The 17,996-nt window shown below is 29.3% G+C and overlaps 1 protein-coding gene across 3 annotated transcripts in view; it reads right to left on the bottom strand.

Annotated features, from left to right (window-relative positions):
* The window catches only part of HDAC4 (histone deacetylase 4), a 36,213-nt gene extending 22,538 nt beyond the window's left edge, over positions 1 to 13,675 (bottom strand). The window contains exons 1-2 of one of the 3 annotated variants that reach the window (XM_040716280.2): positions 13,485 to 13,582; positions 12,818 to 13,388 (exon numbers count right to left, since the gene is read on the bottom strand). In XM_040716280.2, coding sequence (XP_040572214.1) covers positions 12,818 to 13,039 — 222 coding nt within the window. In that variant the 5' untranslated portion in view covers positions 13,040 to 13,388; positions 13,485 to 13,582. Of the gene's footprint in view, positions 1 to 10,403; positions 12,218 to 12,817 lie in introns of all 3 variants that reach the window. The other 2 variants (XM_071890041.1, XM_040716279.2) reach the window with 2 other exon arrangements.
* Positions 13,676 to 17,996: the final 4,321 nt, after the last annotated feature.

Here is a 17,996-nt window from a genome sequence, read left to right as displayed (position 1 = left end):
TACATATATTGAATTAATAATTGTATCAATATAATAATTAATGACTGACAATGAAAATGAAGTGAAAGGGAATTGAATTGTTGTTTATTGCAAACCTTGCCATTGCTATAATAATTTACCTGCAAAATCAACTGTATATTTAGTGTATGAAAATGGAGCTATATTGGCGATTTTATTCAATATACAACCGTAGAATGGTATCTTTGAAACATCAACCACTCTATTCTTTATTTTTTGTGAGCAGTTCATTTCCCACTTATCTTACACATTAATTACTCATGCTCTAACTCATTGTAAATCATTTTCTAATTTTTCCACCAAAAATTTAATTTTCTGTAATTAACCGGGGATTTTTGAAGTTCCTTTCCAAAAAAAAAAAAAAAAATGTAATTTTTGGGCAAAATATTTAATTTTATGAGAAAAGCTGTGGATTTTTTAAATTCATTTCCAAAAAATTAAATAATTAAAATTTTTCAGAAAATATTTAATTTTTTCCTACAAAATTTAAAACTCATCCTTGGTATTGTATTGCACAACCTTTCATTAAAAATAAAGAAAAACAGAAAAAGGCCTGAAATCGGTTGGTCGTTTTGACAAATAAGTCAATCATTTCAACTACTATTTATCTCTTAAGTACTCCGAAACGATCAAAAAAAGGATTTAAAATTCAGAAGTTAACATAGCGACGACCGATTAACAATGCATTAAATAATGAACGAAAAATAATAAAAAGTGTTTTTCTCATCAGAGTTATAATTGTAAGTCCTTGTTGGACTCAAAGTAGAGTACACCTGATTGTAGCTGATTTAATGAAACGTCAACATCATTAGTCTTTCTCTCCTTCAAAAAATTCTTGAAACTGTCATGGTTACCATGTTAATTTTCAGTTTCTTTTTTTTTTTACATGCTTATTCTACACTGGATTTTCAAACTTGCTTATACCTTATCACTGCAACTCCCTTGGACCAATAAAAATAACATTAAAAAAATAGGGATCAGACTCGTTTGAGGTGAGTTAGAGTCATGCATTATATGCGTATATATTGTATTCCCAGATGTTACAATTAGCAACAATTTACACAAATGATGTCGTACAAAAAGGAAGGGACACTTGAGAATCATATCCAATTAAATTATTATTATGGACTTTGATTTGTCGTTTAGAAAAAAAAGAGGAAGAAAGGAATCATATTCGAGGGGAAACAATTAAATGATTATGAAACATGAAAAGATTATGATCATTTCATTCATAAATTTATTTTATATGATTTTTGAAAAATATCCAGGAAGTGTCATAATACACTACTTATATGACCATACACAGATACATAAATAATGTATGTCATAAGATATTTTTATATGAAAAATCACGATGTTATCTTTATTATTCTACCTATTTCTCAACATTTTCTCTAAAAAGTAAAAGAAAAAACCATATAATTTATGTGTTAGATACCCAATTCTTTTACATTGAGGGACCCCTCCTCATTTATTAATAAGGGAATGTTCACAGAAATGAACCTAAATCTTTCATGCAACAAAAAAAAAAATGTTGTCTAATTTTGTTATATATTTTATCCTAAAATTAGGGAGTTTTATATTTTGAGGGTCTTGGTTTTTGGAATTTAAAAAAAAATCAAAAAATTACAACTTTTTCGAGAAAATTTCAAAAATTCATAACTATTCACAAAAAATTGAATTTTTTGGAAGCAAATTTCTAATATCAATATTAAATTTTTTTTAAATCCTCAGCTTTCACCAAATTTTTTTATTTAAAAGCCAATTTTTTCTCCGGGGGGTGCTATAGTTCAGTTAACCACCTTTAGACACCCCTGGTTCATAGCTTTACAACAGCTAACTCAAGTTAAACCAATCATTGTTCATAACAAAAAAAATTCAAAAACCAAGCCCTCACCCAAAAAAATAATATATATATTTAACCATCAGGATGTCACTGAATTTGCATATCTCATAATTTGAAAGAATTAGAAACACAAACCTATATGATGATGTCATAGGTAGATTCTATATTATATGATACTTGTCAACACTAATGTGACGTTAAAGCATATATGAAATTCACATATAGGACTACTAATCATGAAGAGGAAGATTGAAACAAGTGTGATGATGATGATCCTTCTGCTCATTATCAAATCAAACAGCTTTAAAATCGATAGTCTGTTAAATATTTATGTTCATTTCTATTCTTCATTTAACTCTGTTGATACTCCATATAGGTATATTATTATATAAGTAAGTGGATTGATACAAAAAAAAGTTAAATAAATGCATACTCACTTATGACAATATTGATTGGATATTTTCAAATAAAAATCCCATCCTTATTTATCCTCGTTGCCAACTAAGAGTAGGCAAATAATATATACAAATCGACATAGAGCTGTAGAAAATATAACCTACCGATATGTTTAAAAAGAAAGAAACCAAAAAAAAGACATGGCAACTATCACAAGAAGAGCAGCTTAATTTTACTAACATCCACCATGAAGTTTGATTAAATAAGCTGTAATCAGCTATGAAAGGGCGAGAAAGGAAAAACCGAGGGGTTCATTAAAATCTGAACACCTTTAATCTTAAACTTCAACAAGATATAAGTTATTAATTAACAATAGAATTTAAACAAAATTAAAAATATAAATAATTAATCATTAATTTAGCTGCCCATAGTGGTAATTATGCCTTCAAGGCGGTGGTGGAAGGCCTAGCTCCTGCTGCAGATGTAATCCTCTGTCATGGCGCCCAGTACTGGTTAACAGTGGCTTTCAGGGCTTCGGTGTTTGGATGACAGATACTTCAGGCATTTTGGGTGTAAGTCGAGGGGGTTGGCATCAGGGATCTAGGGGCCCAAAGTGTCAAAAAAGACTTCAAAAGTGTATTGTTCTTACGTAAGATATTGTATAATATGATAATGAATATATTAATCTAGGCTCGTCGATAACCCAACGGGATAAATTGAATAAAAGATAGGTGACTCAGGACCAAGTATAATTTAAAAAGATTTATGATATAGTTTAACTATTATATACGGGCTAAATAGTATAAGAACTAAGACAGGGGGATGTGACCCGACCCGTGGGTAAAAAGGGAGTGACTATGTAAAATATAAACTTGATTGTTTAAAATGATAAAAACACAATGTTTAAACTAATATATGACTATACAAAAAGAACTCAAAAGAGTCTTTCAAATGAGGTGTCAAAAGTGGCCTATCCGCCCTCACAAGACTCTTTTCACCCACTGTTTTTATAGGTTTCTGGTGAGTTTGGTGTGAAACTCTGAGATCTCTTGCATAGGCCTTTATGGACTTGAGGGATTGACCTCGGCTGTTTTCTTATTATTATTTTCTTATACTCCTCCCGGTCCAGTTTGGCCTTTTTGAAAGAACCCTTCATAAAATGGTCTTGGAGACGCGAATGGAAATTACTCAATCACGTTCAAGTGTCATAACTCTCAAATTTTATGTAAGCTAGAGAGCTCAAATTTACTATTTTTTTGGTACTAATTGTTTATATATATCGAAATATGAATTAATTTCTATCCTTCAAACTTTATTAATCATTGAATTAGTAAGTGTTCAGATAATATTAGGTTATTTCATAATTATACAATCTTAATATTATATATTGTGGGAGAAATCTATCCATATTATATGGATTATCAATTCATTTTACATTGATTTAACTCAAATGTAAATTTTATCATTGACATCAGAGAGTTTTTAGTACAGGTGTAAAATCTTTTTTTATTCTTATAGACATTTAATAGAGTTTTATTATGATTTATTGGAAATTCATACATTTTATGCAGTAAAAATATCAATTATCAACCCCCAAGAGTACGTGTTTTTCAATTATAATGTAATTTATGACATGAATAAAACCGATCTATTATTGGAAAAATAAAAAAGAAACACTGTTCAAGTTGCAACTACAAAAGGTTTCGCTCTCATGTAAGATCATATTTTTTACAACTTTGATATAAAATTCAGAAATTTTTAGTTTGTATTACAAAACTATATTTGATCCATAAATTAAGATCCTTTCAGTATTAAAATAAATGTACTAAAAAAAAATGTTTATTAAAAAATATTCATCAGTAGAAATAAATTTGTATATTACGTCACATATGGCGTACATTCTAGCACAAAAGTACTGCCTTGTTATTAAAGAACAGGGACACCCAATGGACGAGTCGATGGTAAATGTGGAGCTTGTGTCAAATAATTATAGGACTTTGTAGATGTCCTTTAAAGGCTCTCTTTCATGAAGAATAAAAGGTTAAGAATAATAAGTTATTGGTGGGGGAGTCCCTTCGGCTTAAAACTTATATGAAAGGAGTTTTGGGTTCAAAATTAAGTTAGGAATTACTGAACTAAATATTGATTGCGTATATAAAACTATATTGTGTATATATATGTATAGTATGTTTTTGAAGGTTTCATAGGAACGCGTACATGATATAAGCATATTTTTGTTTGTAAAAACAATATACGATCGAAACTAAGTCATCAGTGTGGCATGACAAATCTCTGAGATATCCAGATAGTCAACAGACTCATAAATCAAATGAAAACCTTTACAAAAATGCTCTATTTCCGAATGACAAAACTCAAATAAAATTCAACAACATTAGTCAATTAAAAATCTATTCCAATGTTCGATTAGCATGAAATAATAATTGTCAATTAAATATTTATACGAAAAGACCCTCTTCAAGTTAGTAGATCTAGTATTATGATTTTTGAAGTTACTACCTGAGTAAATTTACAACCGAGCATCGATATATTTTCTATAGTAATTCCTGCCATATAGTTACTAGATACGGAGTGGGGTAAGTATTTATTTCTTTATCTTCTAGCTGCTCGCAGATAAGTTATTGAAAGGTCATGGCTAATCAATAATATATATAATCCGAAGGATAATATATATTATTTATTTATTTTTTTTGAAAAAAAATAATCCAAAAATTAAAATTTCTTGAAAATTAATTTTTCTTTTTAAAGATCAAGCACTATTTACAAAAAATAAAAAATAAATGGAAACTAATTTCAAAATCCATAGCTGTTCACAAAAAAATAAAAAATCCCCAGCTGTTCTTTAGAAATTAAATTACTAAAATAAATTTTTTGGAGAAAAAAAATTCAGATACTAAATTAGTGGGAGAGAAATTTAGAAAATTCAGAGTTATTCACGGAAAATTATAAAAATTGAATTAAATATAAAATTTTTTGAGAAAAAATAAATTAAAATATTAAGTAATCTAATAAAAAACAAAAATTCCTAAAATTGGGGGTAGCTTGTCTTCAGAAATCCCCTTGTGGACGCCCCTGCTTCTAAAACATGCTTCAAGCTGTCAGTGTGACCACATTCATTTTTTGTTTTTTTTTTTTTTAACATACACCCGGATAGTATTATTTTCAACACTGGTTCTAAGTGTAAGTCCTTGTTAGAGTAAGAGTAAACTAATTATTATATCAATAATAATCCAAAGAACATTTCATTTTTGCATTGTCCTCATCCCAAGTACTGTAAATTTTTCATTTAAAATTATTTATCTCATTTTTTTGGTTTCAACTTGTACAAAATCAAAGCTTGTACACAATATATATATTTTTCACGTTGTCGTTATCTCTTTTCTAAGAATCCTTATAGTTATCGGTTTTAATCCATATCAATATATTTTGCTATCAGTTTGCAATTTTTCAAAATTGAAAAACTCAATGATTGAGTATAATTATGAAATATTGTAACGCTCTGTACAAAGTGAAAAGTTGAAACTAGTGTTTGCAATTTCCCTTGTATAGTTTACACTTTGTAATTGCTACCTAAACATAATTTATATTTAGCAAATGTCTCATCAATATTCTTTTATTTTTGAGGAGAGAACAATAAGTATAAAATATTCAATAGTACGTGAAAAAAAAAAGAGGGAAACTGATGATTTTAGACATCGTTTTAATTCGAGCCTATTTCATTTCTAGATATGCAGTGATATTTGTGTAGCTAATGTAATGAAACGTTTCTTCAGCAATGCTGTTCCCAAACATTCTTCAAATTGGCATGGGGACCAAGGTTAATAGAAGTACAAGGTTATACCATAACATTTTTTCAACTAATGTTTGACTTCCACCACGCTTTTTAACAGTGACGTCAAAGAGTATATACTGTTACTATTTATCATATAATTTCTAGCATTATATACGGTTAATATATCGTTCTTATACTCATTGATTTCCCAATCTGTCTGTCTTGCCCACCATTCGGTACGGTACATCAAATTGAAAATTCTAGCAAGCCCGATAACAGGATAGTCTAACCTTGTATTTGTCTTAATCGTGACTACGTTACTTTTAGGTTTCTTTTTTTTCCTATTATTTTCATCCATGACAATGTACAATACGTAAGTAGTTTCTTCTACCTTTTCATAGTTATTTTATTCAATCTCCCATTTAAATCATGAGTAAAAAAGATGGCCAATCCGGTTTGTGTTTATTTTAAAGATACGATAAATGACTTGAAATAAAATAAACAGTGATTTGGCAGGACAAAATATTTATATAGGTAGTAACTATAAGACAATAGTGATTTTTTTTTAAATCTGGCATGACCATAGAAAATTATAACATACCTACAAAAACAGTTTTTTTCTTCTTTTTTTTTGTATAAATTAAAATGTTTTCTATTTGAAACATACAACATGTTAATAAAGAACAGACAAGGCACACATATGTACCTGTTTACCTAAAGCGTATTAATTTAATGTATAATATTGAACATTCATATGTACTAGGGATGGGGTTCGTGTAATTTGTATCATAATATGGCTTTAATCATACAATGAAAAGTTGTGTGATTATGTATCCATAAGTATATGACGTCACTTTGATTAATCTAACGTAATCGTATGAATTTTCAAGGTAGATGATGACGTTACAAAAACTATAAACTCCTTCTTTTGCTCAGTCATCACTATTGTTATAAGTAGGTATGTTAAAGGATTCAAAAAAAAAAAAATCAGATTTGAAGGCAATAAGAAACGTTATTTGAGGAAGCCTTTTCTTCTGATTTCAGTGATGTAAATATTTCATATACTTATTCGACGGCGAAAGAGTAATCTGAACTTTTCCCTTCCTTCTCTCACCTTCTTTATTTCTACATAAACATACTATGATTTTGCGTCATACAATATCACACATATGGTTCATGTCAGATTCATGAAATTTTGTCAAATGATAGTTGAAACATTTAAGTATGTTAGGAAACTTTTTTTTAAAAAATACTTTAAAAAACGACAAAAATTTATACATAACAATATACATATTACTTGAGTATTACTTATAAATTCCCTTCTCTATGCTACACAGAACGAAATGAGCGCCCCCTACAACTTCTTTAACATACCTAGTTATAAGTATAGATTGGTTGTTTGTAAGAGTGTGAGGAGAAGGCGGAGTAATGCAAATGCTGAATTAAGACCATTGTTAATTTCAGCTGCCTATTATATTATTTTGAGGAGACAAAATGAATTACTGCTATATTCTACATTAAAATAGCATTAGTACGAGGGAAATGTATTTTTAAATCAATTTACACCAAAGATTGGCGAGAATTCTTCTTTTGGAGGGAGATGTTAACATCCCTTCGAGCTATTTAATAATGGAGAAAAAAGAAGAAAGAGTACACGCATCAACCATTTTTCCTTTTTTAATTTCTATACTTAGATTTTTCTTCACACACATCCCTTAGTTATAAGCACTCTACCAAAATGTAAAGTACTCAAAATTGCTCGTCAATTGACATATAAATATGACAAATAACCCTGTAAAAAGAGTGTCTAGCCAAAAAATAAAGTTCCTAATTTTACCGTCCGATGAGTTTTTAGGTGTATTTTTTTATATTAATACTGTATTACCCGTGTCTATCTCATATACGTAAATATTTATACTCATTGCTTAACTCGAGAATTATGTATATGTTGAGTACAAGTTGCGATTTTGTTCAAGTTGTAACTTCGGCCATATCAAACCAAACAAAAAAAAAAATGGTATGAATAACTGTAGACAAAGGATTTACAGTAGTGTTGTATCAGTCCTTATGTATTTGGTCGTAAATATTTATACTCATTGCTTAACTCGAGAATTATGTATATGTTGAGTACAAGTTGCGATTTTGTTCAAGTTGTAACTTCGGCCATATCAAACCAAACAAAAAAAAAAATGGTAGTCCTTGGGATCGGTCCTTCTGACTATCAGTACTAAAAGTGATTAAAAAAAAGAAGATATAAAGTTGAGTAACGTCATCAAGGACCGAACTTAATGCTCGTATGTTTTAGAACTGATATGCAGGACTGAACTAGAGCGGATCGAGATTGAACTGGAAGGGAACAGAGTCCACAGTCCTAAATAAGGATTGACCTAACAACATCAATTTATAGTACATAAGATATGGATAATCTCATTATTGAATATTCCTTGTATGATCAATATATTAATGGCGTAATTTTTGACATGTTTAATTAAACAATTATAAAATATAAATAATATATGGCGCATGATAGAGTTCAAATCCCCAATATTTTATTATTCATTTATACATAATAACAATTAAACTTTGATAGACCAAAATAAAATGATAGTATCAATGAATAATTGATAATAATTAGAATAACCAATGTTCTAATTAAATCATACATCTTAAGACGAAGAAATTGCACCTTTTACAATTCGCTTATACAAGCAGTAGCTTGTATAAAATCGTAACTTGTACACAACATAAATATTAGTGATGGAACAATTAATCAGAATCTAAAAATTGGGTGTTTTTCTGGAATCGGGATCGGGAAAATAATGTTTTATTTGTGATTCCACTTATTATTTATTACTCATATTTCAATATTTATTACTTTTCTAAGTTATAAAAAATAACCCCTCCCCCTTCAAATTAAGGAATTTTTGCTTTTACTAGAAAATTTAATTTTTGAAATTAAATTTTTCAAATTTTATTCCATACAATTTAATTGTCCGAGCTATAATTATGTATTATTCAAAAAAAAAAAAATATTATTTCGATAACAGCTGTAGATTTTTCATTTTTTTCCCCAAAAAATTTAATTTTTGAAATATTTTTTTAAAAACTTTTATTTTCTTGCATTTTTTCTCCAAAAAGTTAAATTTTTGTCAATAGTTGAATATTTTTGAAATCTTTTTCCAAAAAATTAATTTTTAATGAACAAGTGTGGATTTTTTTTTTTCTCAAAAAACTTAATTCCTGAAAAAATTATTATCATCAAATTGTATATTTAAATTTTTTTTTAATATTTGAAATTTAATTTTTAAAATTTTTTTCCAAAAAATTTAATTTTTCACATTAAAAAAAAAAAATCCAAAAATTAAGCCCTCCCTTCCATATATCGTATAATCCTGTGCAGGCTCTTGATAGCAAAATTGTATTTTTTTAGCTATTATTTAGAATATTCAAGAATGAGAATCGGTTTGGGTAATTCTTACTAGAATTGCATCGAAATCCGCATTGGTATTTTTTATGTAATCGTCTTATCACTAATATATATAACATTTCAACAACGTTTATCAAACCTCAAACTGTAGTCATAAATTATGTACAATTTTTCTTCAAGTTTCTGCACCAAGAATTGACGATGATGTTCATGTCTCTTATTTATCAATTTATTTTTTATTAAGGTCAAATGTGAGTTCAAACATGTATTTAAATCAATAATATATACATAGTTCATCATATCAAACTTAAGATTCATGGACTGAATTAAATTATAGTATGTAGTGTGATCCATTAGGAAACTGACAAAGTTTGGTAATAATTTGTAAGAGCATTTTTTTATATGTACTTTCAATTAGAAAGTAATTGAAAAAGGGGAATAGAGAGAAAAGGCGAGACAGAGAAAAAAAAAACAGTGATAACAATTTGATAACACATCAATAATACATACCTACTTATGAGGATGGATTGTTATTTAACTTTTATCGAATTTCGATTACCACTAGTACAAAAAAGTTGTCTTGTAATAAAAACAACAACACAAAATTTCATTGATCTACAATTACAATAAAGAATAAAACCACTATTATAGACATTTTTTAAACTTAAAATAAAATAAATATGAAAAAAGTATTTTTTTTTCTAAAGCCATACATCATGTATAACGCGCATCTTCACTCTTTTTTCTTATATTCTCAGATAAACAAGAGACACGCTCCAAATCCAGCATTTTTACTCCGTAGAGTCACTTTAGAAGATAACTTTATCAATATGTTTGATGGGTTATAAAAATCCCTATTACTTAATGGAAAATATTTAGTAAATGAATTTTGAGCGTTGGCCAATGAAATTTCATGTTTTTCTTACCACAACGCACCACTTTTCTTCACTACTTGTAGACAAAAGTTGAACTAAAAACTGTTCTATTACTGATATTATATAAATATCTGTATAAATCTACTATAATTTTATGGGATAAATTAAGCAAGATATAAATAGTTTATCTTTTTGTTTTGTTTTATTTAACATTCATATTGACATAAAAATCATAAGTATTTAAAATATTAAGGAAATTTGACGTCATCCAAGTATTTATAGGAAAGATTGTATAAGTATTTACACAAAAATGTTAATATATAGACTTACATCGGTTAAAAGAGGGGGGGGGGGTCAGAATAAGAATACTGCTTAGTAAGAACGACAAAGTCTTTTTCATCCTTTATATAGCTTCTATGACATTTTTACAACTTTCTCGTTTTTAGAAAAATTGCAAGTCGTATTGTACTTTGCAAAAAAAATGAATACTTTTTGTAAAATTAATCATATTTTAAAACATATTTTATGATTATAATGAATTTCATAAAATGACAAATGACAAGTATTTATGTACAATCTACATCTATCTATGCAATAAGTTCTGCAAAAATAGGATATTACTGACCTACCATGCTATATACAGATTATAATCTTAGTATACATGGCGATGGGCTAAGATAACACGTTACAAAATTTGAATAGTTTTTCAAGGTCTACACGTAGAACCCCATTCCAAGGGGAAAAACATGTTCCACATGATGTTATTTTAAGCAAACAAGTTGATATACAATAATTTATCATTCATGAACTAAAAAAAGGGTCTAATATGTACCTAAAAACTACCCAACTTTATTCAGGTAATCACTCTAATTGAATAAGTTATTAAATTGCTTCAGAAAAGATATTTGTTCATATCTTTACTTTTAAGGGATTTTCCTTTGGGGTAGTTGGGCTTTTTTAACAAAATTAAATTTAAGAAAGTTATTATTATTCTTTTTGGAAATGAGCAAATTTGGAGTTATAACCTTTTCACAAGAAGAAGATCTTTTAATATAATGGTAACAATAAAAATCCATTCTGTGTAGTGTTTTTTTAGACCTTATTTATTTGGTCCAGTCCAGTTTTTGGGCAAGACCTTTGAGTCTTTACGACCGTCGGTCCTTGTAACTATCAGTACTTGAACTGATAAAAAAAAGTAAATAAACATTACTGAAGTCATAGAAGGACCAAACTTTATAAGTTTTAGGACTAGACGGGTCTTAAATAAGGACTAACTGACAAAAATACACTATTTCTATATGAATACAAATAAAAGGTTTGAGTAACTATCTACGTAGTTATTACATTGATGTTGTACAAATGTTTAATAGATTTATAAGTATGTATAATATTCAGTAGTCTTCCTAATTCGTTTTTTAATTTAAAAAAGTGTTTAAATCATCGCATTTATAAATAAACAGCAGTATATAGATATATGTATATGTAAATTCATTAAAGTACTTTTAATTCATGACGTAAATACGCCAGCTAAAAATAGATGAGCCCATATTTTAATAAATTTTCTTATTCGTATTTAGGAGTGCAAAAAGGAATGAAAAGCTTCGTAGTTGTAGATATACATATATATATATATATATGTATATTCAACTTTTTACTAGTTATCTTTTAGTAGGGTACAACCCTCCCTACCTCTCCCCCATAAATGAATGATATCAAGAGAGCAACAAATGACTTTATAATTTGAAATAATGTAAATAAATGAATATTGATCATGCAGAAAGAAGATCATCATCGTTCAATTGCTCGTTGCAATTCCGAAAATAGTTTAGCGTATTTTCACACACACACACACTAACGTCCGTGACCTTCAGAAAACATAGTTATGTAAGTTATATGTATAAAAGTTATGGAATAATTAAAGTCATATATATTTATTTATCTTTGACCTCCAATTGTATCTAGGTTATGTTACTATAAAATGTAAGATAGCTTCTACTTTTAGGAGAGCTATGTTAATGTATGACTTCAAAATATATAAATTGGGAATTAATGGTGGCATTTCCTTACGGCCATTTTTATTTTCATTGTTTTCAAGAGGTACATAATATGTACAGGAAAGAAAAAGGTACGGAGAGGAAAAAAAGGATGATTTTTCTGGTTTTTGGCTTTTTATTGGAAACAAGGTTTGGAAATCAATGTGTCAGCATAAATCTACCAAATGTAAAATGTAGCCAAAACAACAGACTTCATTTTTCAATAAATATTTAGTTAGTCCTACCTGACTTTTGAACCTTATAGATTGGTAAAAAGATGATTGCTATAGTAAGAGTTTGGTCATACAATTATACGCAAGGAATAGTGCCTATAACTCATGCGTTGGGAAATAGACACAGACACATAAATATATATAAAAAGACGACAAAACTCCAAATACTGAGCTTATTTATACGTTTTACTATTATTACCTGTTGAATATATTGAGATAATTGTTTTTCTTGGCTTTGTTGAAGTAATTCGAAGTTACGACCAAATCTTTTGTCCAAGATTTGTTGGTGAAGGAGATGTTGGGTTTTGATTAAAGCTAAGGAGGGCCTGTTTTCAGGAGAACTTTTTGAGGATGGAGGGGAATCCTTGGGAGGTACGTCCTCTTCAGGAATCAAATCAAAAGGCAGATTGGATTTCATCATTTCGAAACCAATGCTAAAGACCAGGAGGAATCACTCACAAACACTGATTTGATGGATCACAAACTTTCACGCACATAATCATTTAAATAACATAACATATTAACTAACACGCATCCATGGATATTATTGAAATAATATGATGGAGGAAACTGGCGAAATTGAGGCTCTTGGTGGTGTGCTTGTATCTGCTGGAATTGTATTGCTCATTTGGTCCTTTTTGGAGTTCTACTACGGATTTCCAACTCCCTTTTAACTCATTTTAACGCACTCTTTATAGATATATATATCCTGTACATATACTTTGTCTTAATCTCTGAGTAAAATTGCAATATTCAACGAGTCCGTGAAACTAAAGTGTAAAACATAGCTATATTTATTGATAGATGATAATATGTATTTATTTATTAAGCACTCAAAAAAATATAAAAAAGCCTGAAGAACGCACGCCTTAACAAAATAGAAAAATAGTATGAGGTTCGCGATCCCCCCTATCGCTATAGAGATGGATGTAGCAACTGTCTTCTAAATATTGTATTTTCGTTTATAATGTTTTTCAGAGTGTGGAGTAGAGGGGGGGGGGAAGAGAAATTAAACTATATATGTAATATTCCTCGTCGGGGCAGGCTGAAAACAGACAGAGAGAAAAGACTATAGTTGAATGATTGGCCTGCCTACTCACTTATTCGATATACTGACAAAAAAAATAGCTTAGGCCTGTGTAAGGCCCAGGGAGAGCGCGAGAGGGAGATAAAGAGAGAGAATAATACTCCTTGGGAGGAAGAAAAGGAGAAAGAGAGAAGGAAAGAAAAAAGAGGAAAAGAATGAAGTTAAAATTCTAAAAATACAACAACTTCAGGGAGGCTTAATAACTCTATCATACATAACTTATTTACTTTTAAAAATGATAAATGGCTCTTGGAATATGATTGACAAACCTTTTCCCTCTCTGTCCTGACTCTGAATAGTAAGAGTGCTTCTTTATTAATATAAAACTGCATCAAGTACCCCCGATTTATAGATATACAACTTCATATCCCTATTCATTCCTATATCATATCCACTGTTGGTTGTTAACCAAGAATACAACATCATCATGATATGGGAAGACATATTAAATTAATTGATAAGAGTTTGTTAGTTATACTTACACTTATAATAGTATACAAGCCACAAGGAGTTTTAAAAAACGTGTGCTCCCAAAGTTTTAAGGAACAATAAATAACACAATTTATTCGCATGAATGAATTGGAAAATGAAGGATCCTCTCTATAATTTTGAAAATTTAGATGAACTCATGTCGTAGCAACAATATCCATGGGCGTCCACAGGGTGGGCAGGAGGGGCTGTAATCCCCCACCCCAAAATGTCCCAAAAAATTAATTCTTCATTAAAAAATTACAAAAATTTATTTCTATGTGGATTTTTGAAATTTTTTTCTTACAAATTTAAAATTAAATTTTTTGTCAACAGCTATGGATTTTTAAAGTTTTTTTCACAAAATTTCATATTTGAAATTTTTTCTGTACAGCTATAGATTTTTTTTCAAGAAAATTGAATATTTTAAATTTTTTCTACAGAAATTTCAAATATTGGAAATGTCATTTTTGAAATATTTTCAAAAGATTTAAATTTTTTCCCAAAGATTTAATATTTTAAGTTTAATTTTCCAGAAAATTTAATTATTGAGATTTTTTGTGAATGACTATGAACTGTGGAAATGCTTTTCAAAAAATTTTAATTTATTGGATTATTTTGAAAAAATTTCCTCCCCGAAATATAACCCTACGGACGTCCTTGGTATCTTTCAATATATGTATAGTTACTATGGAGTGCGTATCGGGTACATTCAATATGCAATGGTCTATTACAGGGGTCACCGAACTTTTTTCCTGTGGGCCTGATAAATGAAGAATGCCGAGCGCGGGCCGCATTATCATTCTGTTTATAACTTGTAACAAGTGACAAATTCATTTTCAGCAAATTTTCTAGTGAAGAAGTTTCTTTGAGTTTCTAAACTACATTTCATAGACTCATAATTCTCAGAGTGTAACGTTCGAGAAAACTTTTGGTAGATGTTTTGCTTCATCGTGACTACGAAGATTGTACTCTTTCCAAACTTCAATACTTTTGCTACATATTAAGCAACTAGCTTTCTGGTCCTTTGTTTCTTTACAAAGAAATATAATTTACTCCCACTCTGCATTGAAAACTCGAAACTCGGTGTCCACTTTTCACTGTTTTAGTAGCCTTAATGAAGAGTGAAGGAAACGGGGTCTGAAGATAAAAGAAGGGGAAAGATACATAACTCTAGGATACTCAAATGGAGATGGAGAAAATGAATTTCTTGAGATACATAGAACAAGACAAAGATACTCTATAGTTATTTAAAAGATAAAACACACTAGAACAATAGTAAATATAAGGCACATAGCCATCAATATCTTCTAGTTTTCCCAACATTTCCCAATCTTCGAAGTTAAATTTTATCACAAAGTTTTGTGTTCCAACCGTTTTATAAAGCAATCAAGTACCCTTGGCGGGCCAGATAAACTGACGTCGAGGGCCAAATATGGCCTGCAGTCCCTAGTTTGGGGACCCCTGTTCTATAATAATGACTTATGTATTACTTCTTTACTGGAACTAAATCTACATTTTTCTTATTTCACTATAATAATAACAAAAACTATAAATGGACTGAACTGAGACTTTTTACTTGCATACAAATATCCATAGCTTTGACCTTAGTAAATCCAATAGACTGAAGGTATGTAGACATTTTTGACAGGTGCCCTTCCTCCCCAACAGCACCACAAGATATTTTTAGGACCATCTCTCGGAAGCCTCCTTTCCCCTTTTTGTCGTAAACAATTAAAGGCTCTGGTTGTGCAGCAAAACTTGTACTGTTAATTAATGTTAATTTTCTCATTAATATAAGAAGACTTGGTTATTATTTTATGACATTCTGGTTCAGCCATCCTTTATGCATAAAAAATTAGTCATCATGAGTGAGCAAGAAGGCAAAAAGGCAGCGGATCTCATATTTCCTCGACGGCGAAGTTGAGGTGGCAAGGACTATATAAATTGTGAAGTCATCCAAAGGATTGCCATCAAGGGGGCCAAGATGAGTAATAATGATGGACAATACCTCTCGAGGAAAGTAGAATGAGGAGGGCACAATTTAAAGAGGGATCCGGACTTCCTGTCCAGTTACTTTTAGCAGAAATTGCAATCCATAGTTTTCTCAAACCTTCTCATCACTATGAAGCCCTTTTATAATAGTATTTCTTTTAAATATCCCAAATACTCCTTACTATTATTATAAGTAATTCGTAAATAAATATTTATTATGGAGTCCTTGGCCATGCAAGAAATTAATTTTATTGTTGCAGATTTTTTTAAAGAGCTCTGTGGTACTTATTATAATAGAAAATAAAAGTGTTTATCTGTATAGTTAAAACATCATTTAATTTTACTCAAAATACTTAATTCATTATTTTCTTATAATTTCCATCCATTTCAACATTTAAATTTTAGGTACTGCTATTTCAAAAATAAAAGTTTCTTGCGATCAATTTTTTAATAAGTTTGTAGAGTAATTTAAAAAGATGACCTGAACATGTGCAAAAAAAAAATTCTAGTTGCGAAAAGTTTTGGATTGATGTACAAAATTTTTAAAGACTACACTTCCCTCGGTTTGGTTTTGGTTAATTTTTTCAGTTTTTGGACTCATATTTATAGGACTTTTAGTACTTGGTCACTTCTGGTGTAGAATTTTCATCGATAGTTACGATGATAAATTAAACTATGATACAAAACGAAGGTCATGGAGCACCCACATTTATTTTTGTTTTTTAAGCTGTAAATACGGATATGACCATTAAAAATTTCTACCTGGAAAGATTTGGCCTTTAAATCCTGATATTTAAATTCACGTTTTTAGAGTATAACTACGATTCAATGCCATATTTCGACATGAAAGAACTATATAGATGGAAATCAAAGTTACTAACAAATTTATACCAACAATTTAGCATTCGAAAAATGACTTAATAATGGCTTTATTTTGATTACAATTAATATGAAATCTGTATAACCACCCAAAAATCGAGTAATACAAACAGAAACAGTGCTCTTGGTATACATGCACATGCTATAATATTTGTATGCACAATATTATTAATACGACTATATTGTTATTTATTTGATCAAAAATATGTATGGGATATACAACAGGGAGCACTATATCCAATTCACCCTGTATACACCTTATGCCATAAGCACACGTCTCCAATAATTCATTAATACGACCACATTGTTTTTTTTTAAGATCAAAATTAGTTTATGATATACATCCGGGAGCGCTACATATAGTTCAACCGGTGACTGTTTTTCATACGTACATACAGATAAATTATAGAATTAGCTTTTCATGTACTAGTTCAACTTTACTGTTGTGTGCCGGATCGGGTTAAAAAAGCAGGACCTGGGGGCTCTAAAAAAATCACTGTACTATTAATGATCATGATTAAAATAAGAATTATCATGGGTAAGTTGACTACCTTCAAATTAAATCATTTTTTCTTAAAATATAAAAAGAAATTCTTAAATTTAGGAGTATTTATTATTTACTAACGAGAAATGAATTACAAAATTTGTTTCCCTGGATTCTGCTAAAAGATCATTTCCTTGGAAATAAGAAACCCTAGTTCACAATTTTACTTTTTTTTTCTTCTCTCTTTACCTAATTGGAAACTTTCCCTGTATTCCTAAAAAAAATGTGACGTCATCCTCACCCATAAAATACAATTATGTATTACTTGAAAAGATTTGTGATGTTAGGGGCGTCCACAGCTGTAGCCCCCTAAACTAAAAACTAAGTTATTTAGTATAAATGTAATTTTTTTTTTTTTTCAAAAATTTAATTTTTGTGGAATTGCAATTATTTTTAACTTTTTTC

This window comes from Lepeophtheirus salmonis, chromosome 7, assembly GCF_016086655.4.
Source record: "Lepeophtheirus salmonis chromosome 7, UVic_Lsal_1.4, whole genome shotgun sequence".
NCBI classification, from domain to species: domain Eukaryota; kingdom Metazoa; phylum Arthropoda; class Copepoda; order Siphonostomatoida; family Caligidae; genus Lepeophtheirus; species Lepeophtheirus salmonis.
The sequence above is the reverse complement of the archived record's forward strand: the minus strand, read 5'-3'. Positions and strand labels throughout refer to the sequence as shown.